Consider the following 23,329-nt stretch of genomic DNA (forward strand, 5'->3'; position numbering starts at 1 on the left):
ATCTCAAGTGCACAGTCATTTTCAGTTAGAAATTCAAAGAATCATATATGATAATAGTCAGCCATATCTTCTACTAACATGAGAGAAACAGTGCTTGCTTTTATAAAAGGTAAGATTTCCATATTTCTCTCTTACAATATAAGAAAATAAAACAATTGGAACTGACCTTACCCTTGTGGGCTTCTTTTACAATATCTTTTTTTTTTTTACATGCATATACTTCCTGATAGGTAGAGATGATGAAATAGTAACCTATTAAGGACAGAGACGGTTCTATAAAAACCCACAAACTGTGGTTTCAGTTGTCTACTGCACATTCAGTTGCAGTTAGTTATTTCAGGTATTATCTTTGTTTTCAGAAAAAGAAAACTAAGTAGAAGATAATGGCAAGTCCTGACTGGGGATATGATGGTGAAAATGGTAAATATTCTTCTGTTCATGTAGATCAAATAACAGCCTCTTCCCTTTTCCAATAAAAGAGATATTGAGCACTTAAAGTACCTATGTAGTCATAGATTAATGGTTTGGTTTGCCTGACTTTGAATTATAATAGCTCTGCATGTATTCTTAGCAGTTGTCCTTTGGGTCATTGTTGTCTACAAAATGCATTCTGTCTCTCTTCCTTTCTCTCCCTCTGTCTCTCTCTCCATATGTGTATATTAGAAATCTATTGCTATAAAGGTAAAATATGTATAGTCTGATCCCACAGACTATGAGCATATTATTTGTATTGACAAATACACCATTTTATAGTATAGCATAGAAAAGGGGCATTCTCAAACACTGAATTTCCATTAAGTTAAACAGAATATCATTTAAGATCCTCAGTAAATCCTAATCTAATAAACAAAGTTATATTCCTAAAACATTGGATTTGATCAAGTTTTGATTGTAAGTGTATGTTTGTCCTGGTAGGTCCTGAACAGTGGGGCAAGCTGTACCCCATCGCAAATGGAAATAACCAATCTCCCATCGACATCAAAACCAGTGAAACCAAACATGATGCCTCTCTCAAACCTATCAGTGTCTCCTACAGTCCAGACACAGCCAAAGAAATCGTCAATGTGGGACATTCCTTCCACATAAACTTTGTGGACGATGATAATCGATCAGGTGAGCCAAAAGACCCTTCTAATTTTTCTTCGACTTTACTGGGGAAATTAAAACAATAGGGCTTTAAGAAACACAAAAGACCATCTGCAGTCTTTTGTGCACATGTGTAATGTTGCTGGAATCTGGTGAGGCATCTTGAATATCTAGAAAATTTACAAGTGGTAAAGATGATTTTGGGGACTCCCAGATCTGTCTTTTTTCAGTCCCTCTCCTTTTCAGGGACACTATTCCATTTCTTCTTGTTTCCAATGTCTTTTTGCTCACTTCACACCCTCTGAATAAACAGTAGCTTTTCAAAAAGGTCTATGGACCATCATGAATATAAAAACTGAAAAGGCAAATATTTTCTAATCGAGATGAGGGTGGAGGAGCCTAGTAGGGAAGAAAAACAGAGGTGAAGAATATATTTATTTGTGTGACCAGAAAAATGGGTCTGTAACTGTGAAGTGCCAGTAAGAAAATGGTCTTGTGTGCATCTTGCATGGAACAATTCTGTGCATAAGTATACTTGTCTATATTCCCCTCTCCTTACTAGGCCATAGTGACTGAATTTTTATCTTCACATCCCAGAATCTAGCACATAGTAAAATTTTCAAAACTGTTTACTGAATAATTTATTAAATGACAATTCCATAAAACAACTCTACTGACAAAAGGCAAAATTTGTTTTAGCACTTTCCTACAAGGTTATGAGCCTAAATTTTAGACACCTTGCAGCTATGTCCATTGTTAGGATTAGGTCTGGTATTATGTGTGTTTTATTAATCATATGATTGGATAGACTCTCTAAAGAAACATGGTCATTCAATGTTAGAATTTTAAAAGTGACCTTACTGTTCTGCTGGAATATTCTTTTGGTCCCTGGCTAGGGATTCTCAACAAAGCTGTCAAGATACCCTCTTGTGTCTTGATCAGTTACAAGGTATGTGTTGAGTAATTTGTTACTAAAAATAAATTACTAAAGATCTTGATGCATACTGCCCACTACTGTCTTTGTTAAAAGAATGAATGAATGAACTTGCAAATTAAAGCAGATTCAAGGAAAGCCCTGTAATCATATAATTCACTCATTTTCCAATATGCTTTCTTAAAGGCAGAAAAAGGTAAAATTACAGCTCATGTGCTGAGAATTATATATAATTAATGCACTATCGTAGGGTGCACCATACATATGAAGACCATCATTGTGGATGTGGGGAAAAAAACCAACAAGATGGAAACTTTGGCGCTACTGTTTGTTTTCATTTCTACTCAATCCAATTTAATGTTAGTTTATATTAAATGCAAAGATAAGCTGGAGCTTATGATTGTAACAGTAATTTCCTTTTTCTTCTAGTGCTGAAAGGTGGTCCTCTCTCTGAAAGCTATAGGCTCCATCAGTTCCATTTTCACTGGGGTGTCAAAGATGACTATGGTTCTGAGCACTTGGTGGATGGAGTCAAATATTCTGCAGAGGTAAGGTAGCTTAAGGAGTGAGAGAGAACTACACTGAGAGTCCTCCCAGAAGCAGCTCCCTTATAAGACTCCATTATAATAGCTCCAAAGGAATGAGCATTCTGGTCCCTGAAAAGCACTCCCAGGCTCCATTAAAATAAAATACAGACACACTGTGTTTGGCAATAGAGGGAAATTTTCATGTGAAAGAGGCAGGTGAACTTGGAGTCAGACTCATGAACCCCAGAATACTCTTTCATTTCAGAATGCCTTGAAAAGTTATCTTGATGTCAGGCTAGCCTCAAGGGGAAATGCTGCTCTCCTTTTAAAACTCCAACCCCCAAATGGAGAACACCATCATTCTCTTCTTATTTAAATGTTCAAGTTTGGACACACCAGTAGCATAGGTGTAGCTAGGCTGGAACACTTCAGTAAGTCTCTACTAAGAGTACAAGTTTAATCACAGGAGTCATCACAGAGTAGCATACTCTAGATGAGGGTTTGAGGTTCCCTGGCTCAGGCCACTACACTCTGGCCTCTTGATTCACCCCCACATGGAAGTTTGTGATCCAATTCAAGACATTCTGTCTGTATATCCATGGAAAAATAAAGAACATTTGCATCAAACTGTCAACAGAGGGTATGGGAGACTAAAAACAAAGAACTTTTGCTCTTCATATGTATGAATATACAATACATTTGTACCAATATAGACTGGTTGGCTTTTTTATTTTACTTTTATAAAATGAGTTCGTAATACATATAGTTTTCCAACATGCTTTTTTTTCACTTACCAATTTATCATGATCATTTTTTCAAGTCTGTAGGTTTAATTGCACCTCTTCTTTTACTGTCTGTACAATATTTCAGTGTATGCATGTTAGAATTTATTAGCTGAGCCCTACATATGGACAATTACAATGCCTTTTCCTTTTTGTTCTGTTCTTTTTGCTTTTACCAAAAAAAAAAAAATGCTGCAATAAATACATCTGTACATGTATCTTACACCCTAGTGAAAGCAATTATGTAGGGCAAATTTTCATAAGAGAGATTGTTAGGTACAGAGTTATGCATTTTTCATTTTAATAGAGGATTTGGGAATAGTATACAAATATAACTTACTTTATGTTACATTGTAAAGCCAGGCTAATAACTTTCAATGTTGCAGAAATCCATTAAATGTATTTTTCCTATTTCTCCTTCATAAAATTGAAGGTGGACTAAAATCAAATGGGCTGAAAGCCTAAATTAGTATTAGTAGCATCTTTGGGGGAGGACATTTGGTTGTATTTAAGAAATATAAACTGGTGATTCTCTCATTTAATTTGAGAAAAATAAAATTAATCCAGGGTAGAGATGACAGGCACTTAGCCACAAAGTTCAACATATGACAGCTGGTGGGATGGAGGATGGAAGGGAGAGCAGGAGAGAGGGAGACGTGGGGAGAAAGAGAGAGAGAAGAGACAAAGAAGAGGGAAAGAGGGGAGGGGCGGGGAGGGCAGGGGAAGAGAGGGCAAGGGAGGGGAGGCAAGAGAAGGGAAGGGGAGGGAAGGGAGGAGAAAGGAAGGGAAGGGAAAGGAAGGGAAGGGAAGGGAAGGGATACATGACATGGAGAGAATTGGTTTGATTTAGAGTGATACAAGTGACCAGATGATCACTTTACATTGGGTGGTCAGGAAAGGATTTTTTCAGAACTGGCATTTGAGTTCAGCCTCAATTCAAGTCAAAATACTGCTGTTGAAAGATTATGGGGAAGGACACCCCAGAGAAAATCAGCAGCTAATGAAAAGACTCAAAGTTGTAAACCAAGTGAAGGGGTATAATCTATGAGATGTGCTGAAAGATGGATGTTGATAAATGGAGAAAAGTAAGAAATTAATGACAACTGTTGTATTTTCTGGTTGAGCAATTAGATGGAAGGTGGTGCCTTTTCCTAAGAAGGGAAAATAAAACAGGTCTGGCAAGGAGGAAGTCAAGAGTTCTAGTTTGGCCATATTAAGTTTGAGATTCATATTAAACATCCATGTGGAGATATCAAGAAAGTATCAAGAAGACATACACACATACTTGGGTATACAAGTCTAGAGTTCCACAGAGAGGTTAGGCTGGAGATGTTGGCTTGAGATGTGTCTGGATATGCTCAAGAGAATCTGTCCTTGGCCAAGACTCCAGATACTTCAGGAACCCCTTCTCATAAAGTTACTAAGTACCTCAAGTGAGAGAAAATTAAGTTTTTGTCCCCAAACTAGTTAGCCAGAACTCCTGATCTTCTTATACCAAAGTTTTTTTTTAAAAAAAGGAGTAATATTGAATAGTTATGATATTGTGAGAAAAGACATTTTATTTACTGGTTCCAGTATTTTCATTTGCCCACTCTGTTCAGCACACAGATAACTCTTCTTAAGAGTGAGAACATAGCCCTTTCCATGCCCTGGATGAAGGGTCACATAAGTTTTATCTATCAAAGCCAAGATATATCTTTATATATTAACAAGTTAATGTCTAACTTACTTTTTACTTTCACAATGGTATAAATAACTACTCAACAACATTGTCATTTTTAGCTTCATATAGTTCACTGGAATTCTGCGAAGTACTCCAGCTTTGCTGAAGCTGCCTCACAGGCTGATGGTTTGGCACTTATTGGTGTTTTGATGAAGGTGAGTTATAGAGAGTTACAGAGCTCTGCTAAAACTATTTCTTACCAATCAGACCTCAAAATAGGATGAAATAAGACAAAAGAATATTTGAGTCCTTCTTTTTCTTTTTGGAAAGTTCCCCTTCTACTAATGGCTGACCACAGGGGAACGAACAGTTCCCTAGTGTATTTTAGTTTGTTTTCTCTTGGCTTTTCCCACTTGAAGAGAGAAATAAATTTCAGGTAGAGATGAAATGAGAAGGTGTTGAAGGTGAAGCTAATTTTTTTTTTCAGCTCTTCCAAAGTCCCTTTCTTCTAAACTTCCTACCTCATAGAGTCAGGAGTTTATCAGTTTAATGTTTCATAAGAAAAATATATTGATTGGATTTTTGTCCCATAAAGAAAGTTCAATTGATATTTAAAATGGAAGATTTGTTCACATCCTCTGTAGGAGAGTCCCTGAAAAGTTCTATAGGGAAGTTATTATTAAAGTGGTATATTTGGGTGACTAACTTTTGGAATTATAGTGATTCTAGTTAACCTTTATTGAACACTAACAACATGACATTCATTGTACTAATTATAATTAATAGAACAAAAAGTAGGAGGTTTGTTTTTGTATTACAATTTTGTTAAATTCCGATATTTTGACTTGCATATTTTTTCTTCCGTTACTGTTTTTAATTGAAAAAAATTAAATAAATAGGATTTGACTTGATAACAATTTTTATCTCACACTTTATTTTTTTTAATCTCCAGGTGGGTCAGGCCAACCCAAACCTGCAGAAAGTACTTGATGCCCTAAAAGCAGTTAAAACTAAGGTAAATAGACTAAGTTAGTTTAAATCAGAGAACAAGAATCTGCAGAACTACAGAAGTCATTTAATTGCATATTTAATGTGAGGAGTAGGAAGGCCGAAGCACAAACTACCAATCTGAAAATCAAGGTACTACTTAGATGTTCCTTGCTTCTGAAAAGGTCTCTGACTCAGATATTTGTTTTATTTTAGTTTTGTTTTTCATAGTTATTGGTCATCTATTTTGGCAGGATGAAGCCTGTAGAAGAATGGGTTTCATAGTTATTCAAATTTGTTTAAAAACTATAACCAACTAAAATGTGAATTTTTTACATCATGGGGAAAGATATCTTTATTTTTATCAATACAAAAATACAGAAGTTAAGGGTATTGTTTTAAAATCCCTTTAATATGCAGTGTCTGATAACCATGATTCCCCCTGTCAGCTTAAAAAAAAAAAGAAAAAAAGATGGATTTTATGATATATTTAACCTTAGCTTTACTGTTTTAATAGCAAATAGTTAAATCATATGTCAGAGATATGTCATTTTCTTTCATTGTATTTTTATATAAAATAAATCTAGTTCATGTTGAGTCTAAAAAAATTAATCTTCAAATGGATATATTATAAAGTGGAAAGTCTGAAGATAAATAAGCACTCAACTCAGGAATATAAAAAATAATATATGAAAAGAAAATAGAAGGAAATAATTAATGAAGATGAAGCAAAACATTAATAAAATAAGAAAGAAAATGAATATATACAAGGTAAAATTTTATTACTAAAATGAAAAGCTGATTCTTTGGATAAAAACAACCAAAAAACACACTTTTGGCAAGTTTGATGATGGAAAAAAAGGTACACATACAAAAAATTTATTAGAATTAAGGGATTGGGTCATAATTAAAGATGTGGTAAAAAGTTTTAAAAGAGAAAAATTTGTACACTTGACCCTTGAACAACATGGGTTTGAACTGCACAGGTCCACTTATTCATGGATTTTTTTTTTTGATAAATACATGCTATAGCACTACAAAATTGGCACTTAATTGAATCTGCTGATGCACAACTGTGGTTATGAGGGATGACCATAAAGTTATACGTGGATTTTTGACTGTGCAGGGGTTCAGCACTCCTGGTTCAGCACTTCTAACCTCCACATTGTTCAAGGGTAAGCTGTATAATACTATACCAGTAAATTTGAAAATTTAGATTAAAAGGATGAATTTCTAGGAAAATGCAGAGAAACTGACTCAAAATGTGAAAGCCTAAACAGATCAAGAATCTAAAAAGAAATTGAAAAAATAGTAAAAATCGTATCTAGTGAAAGAAAACTCTAGGCCCAGACCACTTTATGGGGAAGTGTTACACAACTTTTAAGAAACAATCATGCCACTGTTAACTAAACTGCTCAGATGAGAGGACAGAAAACTTTATTTTGATTTAATTAAATGAAACCTAATACCCAAACTGGGTAAGAACACCACAAAAAGGAAATCATAGGTTAATCGTTCTTAGGAATATAGCTAAAATAAATATTAAAATCAATTACAGCAAATCATATTCAACAGTATATTAAAAGAGTAATGTTTCCAAACTAGTAGACTTTATCCCCAGGATGCAAGGATAGTTTAATATTAGACTATCTTCCAATATAAGTCATTACAGTAACAAATTAAAGATGAAAAACCATATTACAAACTTGTTAGATGCTTGAAAAGCATTTGATAAAAATTCAATGCCAATTCCTGAAGATAAAAAAAAGAAAGAAAACTCTCTGAAAACTTATTGAGCTTAAGAAAGAATATCACATACCAACTTGGATCAAACATCAAACTTAGTAGTGAAATATTTGAAGCCTTTCAAATTCAATCAAGAAAAAGACCAGGGTGTCAACTGTGACCACCACAACTGACCATTACAATAAATGTCCTAATCAATGTAATAAAGAAAGGAAAGAACTAAGAGTACATTTTTGGGTAAATATTAGGGAAACAAAGACAAATCTATCCTCAAGTGCAGAGGATATAATCATTGGCATCGACCTGGAAAATACAAATCAAACAGGTAAAAAACAGAATTAATACACAAGTTTAATAAAGTTGACTACATAAAATATTAGCATACAAATATCAATTCATTTTCTATACACCAATATAACCAATCAGAAAAGAAAATAGGAATAAATAGAATGAAGATAAAACATACCAATATACATGTCAATAAATATCTTTACCACTGGAACAGTATCTGGTATCATTCCTAGAGAAGCAATAAATGTTTTATACTGGAAATTAACTATCTTTTTAAAGAATACAGATAATAAAAACTTTTTGAATCTTTGCTTGTCTTCAACCAAATGAAGAAGGAGGCAGATTGCTCAGTCAAAATTCCAGTGTAGCATATTTTCAATCTTCTATTACTTTTATTGTTTGTATCCACAAACACACCAGTCATGAAATACTATATAGTAGAAAAATTGATTAACTTCTTAGCTAAGATCTATCTACCAAATAATATAACATATATGTCATATATGTAATGATGCAACTAGTTTATATCATGATATAATAATATATTACTTTTCTTTTTCTTTCAGGGCAAAAAAGCCCCATTCACAAATTTTGACCCCTCTGTTCTCCTTCCTTCATCCCGGGATTACTGGACCTACCATGGCTCTCTGACTCATCCTCCTCTTCATGAGAGCATAATCTGGATCATCTTTAAGGGAAACATCAGTATTAGTTCAGAACAGGTAGAGTATCAAAGGTGAATGAGTGAGCATTAGAAGTGCAAAGCAGGAATACCATTTCAATTCATAGAATTATTGGGGGAAATTATTATTTCAATTAGATTTTGAAGAGTTCATTTTCCCTTCCAACTGAAAAAGGTTTATTTGTGACATAAGGTCTATTGAATAATCAAAAATAAAAGTGTATTTATAAACACTTTTTTTACTTTATGTAGAAAAAATATATGAGATTCAGAACTCTTGCTATTCTTTTTGCCTTAATAAGGAAAATTCCAACTTTGTTAAATATCTTCCTAAGAGTTTCAAAAACAAGAAAAAACTGGCACTAGAAGTACTATTAAGACTTTGGGGAATTGTGACTCTCAAGTGGCATATTTTGATAGCTGACATGGGTTTTTGTTCTTTTTTGAAACTTAAGCTCGTAAATATTCAACAAAATATCTCATTAATTATTGTTTATAATTATGAAAATAGTAACTACCAATGATTGAGCAACTACTTTTATTAGGTTACTTATGTACGTTTTGTCAGTCAATTCTCATAACAAGCCTTTAGGGCAGGCGGTGTGACCTATTGGTAACTAACACTTCTTGAGCATATGCCATATGCCAAACATCGTTCTAAGAACTTTACATGTATTGACCCATTTAGTCTTCACAACAATGCAATGAAATAGTACTATATGGAAACTGAGGCACCAAGCAGGTAAGTCTCTTACCCAAGAATGAGAAAGCTGGTATTCTAATCCAGTCAATCATCAATAATTTAAGCCAAATGCCTAGTGCAAAGAAATGTGAAGGAATTTTTGGCTTCCTCCCTTCGTATCTGTGAAACCACTGCAGTCTTCAACCTGATTTTCTAAATATCAGTGCATCAATTATACTAGAAGAAAAGTGTTCTGTGTAAATTTAATAGCTTTTGACTATTTAAATATTTTATCCTCCCTCCAAGCTGGCACAGTTCCGCAGTCTTCTATCAAATGTCGAAGGTGATAAAGAAGTCCCCATTAAGCACAACAACCGACCACCCCAGCCTCTGAAGGGCAGAACAGTGAAAGCTTCATTCTGATGGGCCCAAGAAGAAATTTATCCTCCCTCAAGAAGGGAGGCTCTGCTTCTGATGTAATCCAATAAAGCAAATTTTAAGAAACAAGTTTATTTTAATACTAGCAAGACAGCCTACTTTCAAATTTAATCTGCAGAACTAAAAAGCTTTAATTTTTATTCTTAATGCTTAACTCAAATAGTAATCTGTAAGTTTACAAAACTTGTGCTTAAATTCAAGTCTATTTTGTTGAATTCTTTATAACACAATTAATTTCTTAGTGATTTGTACTTAATTTCTTAGTTATTTGTATCTCTTTCCATTTTATTCATTTTAATTGAACTAATAAAATAATTGTATCCCTGTCTTCTTGTCTATTATGTACTCTATTTTTAAAAGGCATTAGGTTTCTACCTCATTTACATTCAAGAATTTTAAATGCTTTATTTGCAACATTATTTTGCCTCAAATGTAATAACCTAAGAGTAGCTTGAGATGAAATGTTGAGAATTCATTTGCTTACTCTTGAAGACAAAGACAGCTAGGATGACAATGGATTTAATATTATTATGCTGGGTCCATGTTGCTACCATTTGTATACTCTGTGATAAAAATGATATATTTCATACAGGAAATGATGCTTCTGGTTATCGCTTCCACTCCCCCCCCCCAACATTAGCAAGTTCATTGTTTTTGTTGGGGTTTTTTCCATTATTATAACTAGTTAGCTAGCATGGAGAATCTGTACTTCAAATTTGGAAGAAAAGTTACCAGTGAATTATTTATAACAATGATAAAGGAATCATTTGGCTTAGAATCATATAGAAATATCACATATGCTTTTAGTCAGATGTGTACTTAACCTGAAGCCATTCTTTCTGAAGCCATATCTACATTCAGAATTCTGCAAATCTTGTGTCCATTGTTTAGTCTTGTGATTTACTTATTTTCTCTTCTCTGAGAAATCATATTAGAGATGAAAGAGCACATCCATTCCAATGTTCTAGTCTTGTCTAATGTCAGAGAATCAGTCAAAACCTCTCAATGACTGTAATCGTACATAGAAAGGTAGACAAAGCAGATTCTTCATAGCTCTGAGGTAGCTTTTGTGTAAAGGCTGTGTTTATTTTGTACCTAAAAATCCTAGGAGACATCTTTTGATATTTTTATTTGGAGCCCAGAATTTAAGTGAATCTTCTTTAATAAAAATGTAATGGACCCAAGTAACACTTCATTTAGCTCAACCCCCATAATCTGTCTATAAAAATAAAATACTTTCTTTGCAAAAGTAATTTGACTGTGTATATTAATATATATTTACCAGATATTGAGAAAGCATGAAATGGTTACACCTGTCCTATGACCATCTTATTTCACTTAAGTTACCTTGAAAGGATTTTAATCTAAATTTATCAGTGGTCATCATGAAGGCCAAAAGAGGAGTATGAGTTTAATTTAAGAAATATATTTGCAAAAGATGCTCTTGACCTACAATGTTTGAAAGTGTTTTCTGAAAAGAAATTGCGTGGAACACACAGGAATATGGCTTCTGTAGCTGGAGTGTGATCACTGCAGGGGGACCGTCAAGATGGCGGAAGAGTAAGACATGGAGATCACCTTCCTCCCAGAAAATACATCAGAAATACATCTACATGAGGAACAACTCCTAAAGAACACCTACTGAACGCTGGCAGAAGACCTCAGACCTCCTAAAAGGCAAGAAACTCCCCACGTACCTGGGTAGGGCAAAAGAAAAACAGAAAAAAACAGAGACAAAAGGATAGGGACGGGACCTGCACCAGTGGGAGGGAGCTGTGAAGGAGGAAAGGTTTCCACACACTAGGAAGCCCCTTCGCGGGCGGAGACTGCGGGTGGCGGAGGGGGAAAGCTTCGGAGCCGTGGAGGAGAGCACAGCAACAGGGGTGGGGAGGGCAAAGGGGAGAGATTCCCGCACAGAGGGTCGGTGCCGACTGGCACTCACCAGCCCGAGAGGCTTATCTGCTCACACACCGGGGCGGGCGGGGGCTGGGAGCTGAGGCTCGGGCTTCAGAGGTCGGATTCCAGGGAGAAGACTGGGGTTGGCTACATGAACACAGCCTGAAGGGGGCTAGTGCACCACAGATAGCCAGGAGAGAGACTGGGAAAAAGTCTGGACCTGCCTACGAGGTGGAGACCATTGTTTCGGGGTGCGTGAGGAGAGGGGATTCAGAGCACCACCTAAACGAGCTCCAGAGACGGGCGCGATCCGCAGCTATCAGCGCGGACACCATAGATGGGCATGAAAAGCTAAGGCTGCTGCTGCAGCCACCAAGAAGCCTGTGTGCAAGCACAGGACACTATCCATGCCTCCCCTCCCGGGACCCTGTGCAGCCTGCCACTGCCAGGGTCCCGTGATCCAGGAAAACTTCCCCGGGAGAACACACAGTGCACAGCAGGTTGGTGCAACTCACGCTGGCCTCTGCCACTGCAGGATCTCCCCGCATTCCGTACCCCTCCCTCCACGAGGCCTGAGTGAGCCACAGCCCCCTAATCAGCTGCTCCATTAACCCCATCCTGTCTGAGCAAAGAACAGACACCCTCAGGCGACCTACACACAGATGTGGGGCCAAATCCAAAGCTGAACCGCAGGAGCTGTGCAAACAAAGAAGAGAAAGGGAAATCTCTCCCAGCAGCCTCAAGAGCAGCAGATTAAATCTCCACAATCAACTTGATGTGCCCTGCATCTTTGGAATACCTGAAGAGACAACGAATAAGCCCAAAATTGAGCTTGGTGGACGTTGGGAGAAATTATATATATATATATATATATATATATATATATATATATATATATATATATATATATATATATATATCCGTTTTCTCTTTTTCTATGTGGCTGACAGGGTCTTGGTGCTATGGCCTGGTGTCAGGCCTGTGCCTCTAAGGTGGGACAGCTGAGATCAGGACATTGGTCCACAAGAGACCTCCTGGCTCCATGTAATATCAAATGGCAGAAGCCCTCCCAGAGATCTCCATCTCAACTCTAAGACCCACCTCCACTCAACAACCAGCAACCTACAGTGCTGGATACCCTAGGCCAAACAACTAGCAAAACAGGAACAAAACCTCACCCACTAGCAGAGAGGCTGCCGAAAATCATAACAAGTTCACAGACATCCAAAACACACCACCGGACATGGTCCTGGCCACCAGAAAGACAAGACCCAGCCTCATCCACCAGAACACAGGCACTAGTCTCCTCCAACAGGAAGCCCACACAACCCACTGAACCAACTTTACCCACTGGGGGCAGACACCAAAAACAACGGGAACTACAAACCAGCAGCCTGCAAAAAGGAGACCCCAAACACAGTAAGTTAAGCAAAGTAAGAAGACAAAGAAACACACAGCAGATGAAGGAGCAAGGTAAAAACCCACCAGACCTAACAAATGAAGAGAAAATTGGCAGTCTACCTGAAAAAGAATTGAGAGTAATGATAGTAAACATAATCTAAAATCTTGGAACTACAATGGAGAAAATACAAGAAACGTTTAACAAGGAGCTAGAAGAACTAAATAGCAAACAAACAATGATGAACAACACATTAAAGGAAATTTAAAAATCTCTAGAAGGGATCAATAGCAGATTAACTGAGGCAGAAGAACAGATAAGTGACTAGAAGATAAAATAGTACAAATAACTACTGCAGAGCAGAATAAAGAAAAAAGAATAAAAAGAATTGAAGACAGTCTCAGAGACCTCTGGGACAACATTAAATGCACCAGGATTCAAATTACAGGGGTCTCAGAAGAAGAAGAGGAAAATAAAGGGACTGAGAAAATATTTGAAGAGATTATAGTTGAAAACTTCCCTAATGTGGGAAAGGAAATAGTTAATCAAGTCCAGGAAGTGCAGAGAGTCCCATACAAGATAAATCCAAGGAGAAACACTCCAAGACACATATTAATCAAACTATCAAAAATTAAACACAAAGAAAAAATATTAAAAGCAGCAAGGGAATAACAACAAATAGCAGGCAAGGGAATCCTCATAAGGTTAACAGCAGATTTCTCAGCAGAAACTCGGCAAGCCAGAAGGGAGTGGCAGGACATATTTAAAGTGATGAAAGGGAAAAATCTACAATGAAGATTACTCTACCTAGCAAGGATCTCATTCAGATTCGAAGGAGAAATTAAAACCTTACAGACAAGCAAAAACTAAGAGAATTCAGCACCACAAAACCAGCTTTACAACAAATGCTAAAGGAAATTCTCTAGGCAGGAAACACAAGAGAAGGAAAAGACCTACAATAACAAACCCAAAACAATTAAGGAAATGGTAATAGGAACATACATATCGATAATTACCTTAAATGTAAATGGATTAAATGCTCCAACCAAAAGACATAGACTGGCTGAATGGATACAAAAACAAGACCCGTATATATGCTGTCTACAAGAGACCCACTTCAGACCAAGGGACACATACAGACTGAAAGTGAAGGGATAGAAAAAGATATTCCATGCAAATGGAAATCAAAAGAAATCTGGAGTAGCAATACTCATATCAGACAAAATAGACTTTAAAATAAAGACTATTACAAGAGACAAAGAAGGACACTACATAATGATCAAGGGGTCAAAGGAGAAGATATAACAATTGTAAAAATTTATGCAACCAACATAGGAGCACCTCAGTATATAAGGCAAATGCTAAAGGTCATAAAAGGGGAAATCGACAGTAACACATTCATAGTAGGGGACTTCAACACCCCACTTTCACCAATGGACAGATCATCTATAATGAAAATAAATAAGGAAGCACAAGCTTTAAATGATACATTAAACAACATGGACTTAATTGATATTTATAGGACATTCCATTCAAAACCAACAGAACACACTTTCTTCTCAAGTGTTATGGAATATTCTCCAAGATAGATCATATCTTGGGTCACAAATCAACCCTTGGTAATTTTAAGAGAATTGAAATTGTATCAAGTATTTTTTCCAACCACAATGCTATAAGCTAAGATATCAATTATAGGAAACAATCTGTAAAAAATACAAACACATGGAGGCTAAAAAATACACCACTTAATAACCAAGAGATAACTGAAAAATCAAAGAGGAAATCAAAAAATACCTAGAAACAAATGACAATGAATACACGACAACTCAAAACCTATGGGATGCAGCAAAAGCAGTTCTAAGAGGGAAGTTTATGGCAATACAATCCCACCTCAAGAAACAAGAAACATCTCAAATAAACAACATAACCTTACACCTAAAGTAATTAGAGAAAGAAGAACAAAAATACCCCAAAGTTAGCAGAAGGAAAGAAATCATAAAGATTAGAACAGAAATAAATGAAAAAGAAATGAAGGAAACAATAACAAAGATCAATAAAACTAAAAGCTGGTTCATTGAGAAGATAAACAAAATTGATAAACCATTAGCCAGGCTCATCAAGAAAAAAAGGCAGAAGACTCAAATCAACAAAATTAGAAATGAAAAAGGAGAAGTAACGACTGACACTGAAGAAATACAAGGGATCATGAGAGATTACTACAAGCAACTATATGCCATTAAAATGGACAACCTGGAAGAAATGGACAAATTCTTAGAAAAACACAGCCTTCCGAGACTGAACCAAGAAGAAATAGAAAATAAAAACAGACCAATCACAAGAACTGAAACTGAGACTGTGATTAAAAATATTCCAACAAGGTCTTCCCTGGTGGCGCAGTGGTTTAGAGTCCGCCTGCCGATGCAGGGGACACGGGTTCATGCCCCGGTACAGGAAGATCCCACATGCCGCAGAGCAGCTGGGCCCATGAGCCATGGCCACTGAGCCTGAGCGTCCGGAGCCTGTGCTCCGCAATGGGAGAGGCCACAACAGTGAGAGGCCTGCGTACCGCAAAATATATATATATATATATTCCAACAAAAAAATGCCCAGGTCCAGATAGCTTCACAGGCGAGTTCTATCAAACATTTAGAGAAGAGCTAACACCTATCCTTCTCAAACTCTTCAAAAATATAGCAAATGGAGGAACAATCCCAAATTCATTCTACGAGTCCACCATCACCCTGAAACCAACATCAGACAAAGATGTCACAAAGAAAGAAAACTACAGGCCAATATCACTGATGAACATAGATGCAAAAATCCTCAACAAAATACTAGCAAACAGAATCCAACAGCACATTAAAAGTATCATACACCATGATCAAGTGGGGTTCATTCCAGGAATGCAAGGATTCTTCAAAATATGCAAAGCAATCAATTTGATACACCATATTACCAAATTGAAGGAGAAAAGCCATATTATCCGCTCAACAGAAACAGAAAAAGCTTTTGACAAATTCAGCACCCTTTCTTGATAAAAACCCTCCAGAAAGTAGGAATAGAGGGAACTTACCTCAATATAATAAAGGCCGTATATAACAAACCCACAGCCAATGTCGTTCTCAATGGTGAAAAACTGAAACCATTTCTTCTAAGATCAGGAACAAGACAAGGTTGCCCACTCTCACCACTATTATTCTACATAGTTTGGGAAGTTTTAGCTACAGCAATCAGAGAAGAAAAAGAAATAAAAAGAATCCAAGTTGGAAAAGAAGAAGTAAAGCTGTCACTGTTTGCAGATGACATGATGATATACATGGAGAATCCTAAAGATGCTACCAGAAAACTACTAGAGCTAATCAATGAATTTGGTAAAATAGCAGGATACAAAATTAATGCACAGAAATCTCTTGCATTCCTATACACTAATGATAAAAATCTGAAAGAGAAATTAAGGAAACACTCCCATTTATCATTGCAACAGAAAGAATAAAATACCTAGGAATAAACCTACCTAAGGAGAAAAAGGACCTGTATGCACAAAACTGTAAGACACTGATGAACGAAATTAAAGATGATATAAACAGATGGAGAGATATACCATGTTTTTGGATTGGAAGAATCAACATTGTGAAAATGACTCTACTACTCAAAGCAATCTACAGATTCAATGCAATCCCTATCAAACTACCAATGGCATTTTTCACAGAACTAGAACAAAAAATTTCACAATATGTATGCAAGCACAAAAAACCCCGAAACACCAAAGCAATCCCGAGAAAGAAAAATGGAGCTGGAGGAATCAGACTCCCTGACTTCATACTATACTACAAAGCTACAGTAATCAAGACAGTATGGTACTGGCACAAAAACCGAAATATAGATCAATGGAACAGGGTAGAAAGCCCAAAGATAAACCCATGCACATATGGTCATCTTATCTTTGATAAAGGAGGCAAGAGCATACAATGTAGGAAAGACTGCCTCTTTAATAAGTGGTGCTGGGAAAACTGGAGAGCTACATGTAAAAGAATGAAATTAGAAAACTCCCTAACACCATACAGAAAAATAAACTCAAAATGGATTAAAGACCTAAATGTAAGGCCAGACACTATCAAACTCTTAGAGGAAAACATAGGCAGAACACTCTATGACAAAAATCACAGCAAGATCCTTTGTGCCACACCTCCTAGAGAAATGGAAATAAAAGCAAAAATAAACAAATGGGACCTAATGAAATTTAAAAGCTCTTGCACAGCAAAGAAAACCATAAACAAGATGAAATGACAACCCTCAGAATGGGAGAAAATATTTGCAAATGAAGCAACTGACAAAGGGTTAATCTCCAAAATTTACAAGCAGCTCATGTAGCCCAATATCGAAAAAAGAAACAACGCAATCCAAAAATGGGCAGAAGACCTAAACAGATATTTCTCCAAAAAAGCTATACAGATTGGCGACAAACACATGAAAGATGCTCATAATCATTAGGGAAATGCAAATCAAAACTACAATGAGGTATCACCTTACACCAGTCAGAATGGCCATCATCAAAATATCTTCAAATGATAAATGCTGGAGAGGGTATGGAGAAAAGGGAACCCTCTTGCACTGTTGGTGAGAATGCAAATTGATACAGCCACTATGGAGAACAGTATGGATGTTCCTTAAAAATCTAAAAATAGAACTACCATACGAACCATCAATCCCACTCCTGGGCATATACCCTGATAAAACCATAATTCAAAAAGAGTCATGTAACAAAATGTTCATTGCAGCTCTATTTACAATAGCCAGGACATGGAAGCAACCTAAGTGTCCATTGACAGATGAATGGATAAAGAAGATGTGGCACATGTATACAATGGAAAGTTACTCAGCCATAAAAAGAAGCGAAATTGAGTTATTTTTAGTGAGGTGGATAGACCTAGAGTCTGTCATACAGAGTGAAGTAAGTCAGAAAGAGAAAAACAAATACCGTATGCTAACATATATATATATATATATATATATATATATATATATATATATATATATATATACAATCTAAGAAAAAAAAGAAAAAAAAAGTTCTGAAGAATCTATGGGCAGGAGAGGAATAAAGACACAGACGTAGAGAACAGACTTGAGGACACAGGGAGGGGGAAGGGTAAGCTGGGTGAAGTTGGAGAGTGGCATGGACTTATATATGCTACCAAATGTAAAATAGATAGCTAGTGGGAAGCAGGCACATAGCACAGGGAGATCAGTTCATGCTTTGTGACCACCTAGAGGGGTGGGATAGGGAGGGTAGGAGGGAGACGCAAGAGGGAGGAGATATGAGGATACATGTATATGTATAGCTGATTCACTTGGTTATAAATCATAAACTAACACCATTTTAAAACAATTATACTCCAATAAAGATGTAAAAAAATTAAAAATAAAAAAATTTTTAAAAACAAAATAAAGAAATTGTGCGATTTAAACATAAATATCATGACAAGGACCTGAAAAATATTTGACTTGATGACCAATATTCTTTAAGAGGGTTAAAATGGATTCCAGGATTTAAATATAAATCTGTAAGTCTTATTATGAAATGGGCAAAGAAGTGACAGAAGTTATATGATGGCCATCAAATTTTATCCCTAAGCTAAATGCCAACTGGGAAGCATGTTTCCCCTTACTTGCTTCTGCCAAAATTTCACATATTTGGCAGAACAGACAAGGTGCATTATGGGAGCTTTCCACTCTTCTCTGAAGTAGCCGATAAAAGCAGCTGTTGAAAGGAGGTATGTGGACAGGAACTGGATCATCTGAGAATGCAACTCATATGTTTCTGTGACTCACCCTCCTGCTGTGAGCCCTCTTCCCTTGCCAACTTAGGTGGAGACTTCGAACATCCAGCAAGGATTCTCTATCTCTTCCATGACTTTCTTTATGCCAAATCTATTGGGCTTCTAATCATCCTGAATGACAATGCCAACTGATGGGGCTCAGCAGTAGGCTCAAGAGTAGAAGGATTCTCCTACTCCCTGCTGTTTTTTGTCTTATTTACCACCTCCCTCTTCATAAATATCATGCTGAACATTAATGAAACCTTTTAGCTAATTTGTGAGTCCAGACAGCTCAAGATATTTTCTAAATTATTCATTTTGATAAGCTTTAGCAAAATAACTCTAAAAACATTAAATTCATCAGAGGGAATTAGGGCGAAGGAAAGGAAGGGAGAGAAATGTTGAAAGAATTAATTTCCTGACAGAACTCCAAAGAGAAAATTTTATTTTATTATAATCCTGATTATTCTATTATCAGTGGTTCTTCACCATTTTGTGACCACAAATTCCTATAAATATGTGATTAAAGCTATGAATCTTCTCCCTACCTCCTCCCAAAATGTAAATAATTATATGTAGCTTAAATTTTACACTGAGTTTTACAATATGTAGGGACTCATTCCTTTCCTTCCTTCCTCATAACAAAGTCAGTCCTGGACCCCAGGATAAGATCCTGACTCTAAACTATAAAAACTGAGCTACAATGGACTCCATGTCTCTCTTGATCTCACTTCTAACTTAACATTTATTTTTGCTTTTCTACCTCATTCTTTACAGCAGATCCCTAGAGATGGAATGACAGTATATTTCCACTATAGCTCATGAATTATTTTTTGTTGTTTTTCTATTTTCCAAATATTATTTTGAGTTGGTATGAGGTCCCACTGTCAAACAGATATAAAAAGATAAAAAAAGAAAGATAATCCAAACCTTAGTGAATTGGTTCATTTATTAGTGGGTAGACAACGAGTTACAAATGAGAGTAAAAAGGCTTAGAAGAAAAGTTGCTTGGGGAAGATATCAGATAATACTGGGCCCAAATCACTCTGAAAGTCATCAACACACTTTGTATCTAAGACCATGAAAGCATAAAGAAATACTTATTTCAGCATTATCTTCATGATTATCTATAAATACCAAATACTTATTTACCCACTGTTCTCTTTGAGACACTGTACTAGGATTCCCTTATTACTCTTATTAGATTTGGCTATTTTAAATCTCACTAGATAGACAAAGAGACAGATAGACAAATAAGCATATATAAAAATGAATAGATAATTGCATTTATTCCAGGACTTCTCTATTTGACAAAATAGAGCAGTCCTAGAATAATAGTGGTTATTTAACCTACTGCAAGAAGATAGTGGATTTTATATTCCTAAGCTTATATGGACACATTTATAAAGCTAAGGGGAAAATGCATGAAATAAAAAGATCTTAATAGAAATGTAACATGCTTGAAAGAATTTAGGAGAAAGGGCCTCAAGCACTCCTGCTTACAGACCTCACTTTCAATAGAGAAGCAACTCCTAGGAGTAACCTAGAGTCTTAAAGAAATGTGCATACCCTCATCTTGTATCTTTAGTATCTTTATCCTAAAAGTAAATGGGTGGACAAAGGGTAATGTTTAAAGGTATTAGAATGCTCAGAGGACAAGTGCACTTACTAAAGGTTTCTCAGAATGGCATCTGGACTAATCCCTTTACTATGAGAAGGTAGAAACAGCAATTATGTCAGAAAGGAATAGAGTTTAAGTGGCCTTATTTTTTTTTCCCTCAAAGACTAGAGAATATAACTTCCTCAAATCATCAACAAATATTTTAACACCCTTTAGAAACAGATACATGCCAAGCTATTTGGATATGTTATTTTCCATCATGTTATTAAACCACCTAAACTACCAGCAAAAACAAACAAGCATACCATGCAGGAATAATGCTTTGTTACTCAGAGAAATAATAGACACTTATCTCACTCATACACCAAAATAAATCTGAGATGGGTTAGACTTTTCAATGAAATAATGTACTATAAAAATAAGTAAATATTTAAATATACGGTTGGAGAAGAACATTTTCTTAAAAAAAATGCACACCGAATGCACAGATCAAGAAATAACAGAATAATTGATTGAACTATGAAAAATGTAAATATGTAGGTCAAGCAACAATAATAAAAAAAATTTAATGAAAACGAAAGTGATAACTGGGGAAAAGTTTTCAATATAAATGACATCCACAGATACAAGGGCTCTGCTATAGAAAAAGCTTTCACTAGTTATTAACATAAAAATTGAATTCCCAAGAGAAAATAGTAAGAAGATATGAACAGTCAACTCTGTAAAAAAGAAAGACAGATGATTGATAAATATATGAAAAAATGCTTAATCTTAATAATCAAAGAAGTATAACTTTAAACAATGTTCTCTGAGTCTTTGCATATAATATTGGTAAATAATTTTAAAATAATACACAGTGTTGTCAGTGAAGTAAAGAAATAAAAACTCATACATTGCTGGAAAGAGCGTAAAATATCAATAGTACAGTCTGCTCATGAATAAAGCAAAAATTGTGTTCCAGAAGAAATTTTATTATCAAAAATTAAGTAAGTAAACTGTAAGTTCAATGTAGGAAAGGAAATTTAAATTGAAGAATTTTAGACTTGCTACAATGTGATTACCTTATCTATTACCCTGGTTCAAAGGCTATATAAATTCTATTTATTTACATTTATGATCCCTAAATTTATATTTTCATCTGAGATCAAGATTTAAATTCTCTCATCCAATTGACTGTTTGATGTCTCCACTTCGTTGTCACAAGTACATCTCAACCTATTCAAAACACAACTCTTGGAACCCACCCAGACCTGGTGCCTACCAGCCCCAATGGGAATAGAGGTGACAGGGCAGGATGGTTTGCTCAGAGCCCAGGGAGAAATTGCAGGGTGGAAAGAGGTAAAATATGACCCTGACTAACTGATGCCACCATTGAGCTTGAAGTGATTCCTTTGGTTCTAACTTTTCAAATATAACCTTCCCTTTATTGCTATAACCCTCTTTGTCTATTCTAAAAAACTAATAAACAGAAACGTCAATAAAAGAGTCAGGAGACCAGAAGAGAGAACTCTCATGCCCTATGACAATAGCAGAGCCCAACAAGAAGAAGCCCCAATGACTTACCTTCCCTGGCAAGGACTCTGTCAATGAAAAGCCAGGGATTTTCTTTACTGTAGCCTCCCAACTTCCTTTTGCCCCACTATAAAAGCCTTCTCCTTCATTTGCCATGCAGCGACTTGAAGGTAGCTCACCACAGCTGAAGACCCCGAATTGCAATCCTCTGCTGATCTTGAGTAAATCTGTTTTTCACCCCTGGGGAAATAACTGGCAGACTATTTGGTTTAGGTCAACATTTTGATGGCCCATTCAGGGACCAGAAAAGACCCGCATAGGCTCTGGGGCTGGTGAACACACAGATGGGATACCCACGATTGAGCCCATTGAGCTCACTGCTTTTCTCACTGACCCTGGAGCTTGAAGGTTTGCTTCTCTCCTGGATCCAAGCTTATGCCATTCTTGTATTTGAAGCTCTCCAGGCTTTATCCAGGATCTGTTTTAAGGTTTCATCTTTCCAGTTAAGGCCTTGTTCTATGTGTGACTACTCATTCGGCACTTTGGTCTGATTTTGAGATAAGACTGTTTCAACGGAAACTGTACTACTTAAGCCTTCAGCCCACTCCTTTGAAATAGGGGCTATTCTATGGGAACTGGCTGAAAATCCTTTGGCCTGGCTCCTACGGGATCAAGCTGTTCCCTTAGAACCGGCTGGTATTAGGTCTGCAGATTGTTTGAATTGCAAGCTGTTTCAATTGTTTGAGCTATATGCTGTCTGTGCTGTTGAAGGTTTTGAAAATACTTATTTTCCTTGAACAACAACAAAAAAAAAACCTCTGAGATATGGAATCCCAGTTATCTAAATATTTCAAGGGCACACCCCCTACAGAAATTCCAGCTGACTTTTATGTTTGAAAAGTGATGTCCTTCCTCATGTGCATTTCTAGATAAATGGAACTACCTGACCAAAAGTAATTTAGAATACCTGTGGTCATTATGGGGAATTTTTGAAATCCCCAACTTAAATTTCTTAAAACTGAATTGCACTAAAATAGTGTTAAAATTGAACAGAATGCTTATTTTGATTGGTATTTGGAGGCGTCCAAACATTATCAGAAGCCTAAATTTGCCTCTCTGCAAAATAAGATTTTAAGAATAACTGAGGCAGGCACTGTCCTCCAGCACCAGTGGTGAGCACTGAGCCAGAGCAGGAGGTGGCGCTGCTGCAGCACCACGGGGAGGGCTGCGCTGCTCACCTTCTGCAGCTGTGTCTGCGCCAGCT

At 36.3% G+C, this 23,329-nt stretch overlaps 1 protein-coding gene across 3 annotated transcripts; it reads left to right on the forward strand.

Moving 5' to 3' along the window:
- Positions 1–383: 383 nt before the first annotated feature.
- Positions 384–9,924, forward strand: CA1 (carbonic anhydrase 1). Of its 3 annotated transcripts, XM_067712846.1 has the most exons (7): positions 384–420; positions 916–1,113; positions 2,450–2,568; positions 5,112–5,207; positions 5,945–6,007; positions 8,583–8,738; positions 9,687–9,924. In XM_067712846.1, exons 1-7 carry the CDS (start codon positions 384–386, stop codon positions 9,801–9,803), a joined length of 786 nt encoding a protein of 261 aa, XP_067568947.1. In that variant the 3' UTR covers positions 9,804–9,924. The 3 variants fall into 3 exon arrangements, with proteins under 3 accessions (XP_067568947.1, XP_067568948.1, XP_067568949.1); XM_067712847.1 differs by lacking the exon at positions 916–1,113; XM_067712848.1 differs by lacking the exons at positions 916–1,113; positions 2,450–2,568 and having other exon boundaries at positions 406–420.
- The last annotated feature ends 13,405 nt before the right edge of the window (positions 9,925–23,329 follow it).

This window comes from Pseudorca crassidens, chromosome 17 (genome assembly GCF_039906515.1).
Source record: "Pseudorca crassidens isolate mPseCra1 chromosome 17, mPseCra1.hap1, whole genome shotgun sequence".
NCBI classification, from domain to species: Eukaryota; Metazoa; Chordata; class Mammalia; order Artiodactyla; family Delphinidae; genus Pseudorca; species Pseudorca crassidens.

Bases quoted from the DNA above. Each gene is read 5' to 3' on its own strand.
- CA1 (XM_067712846.1), top strand. From the start codon at position 384: ATGGCAAGTCCTGACTGGGGATATGATGGTGAAAATG. The intron at 1,114-2,449 runs GTGAGCCAAAAG...TTTTTCTTCTAG, and splicing joins GGACGATGATAATCGATCAG to TGCTGAAAGGTGGTCCTCTC. The intron at 2,569-5,111 runs GTAAGGTAGCTT...TGTCATTTTTAG, and splicing joins GAGTCAAATATTCTGCAGAG to CTTCATATAGTTCACTGGAA.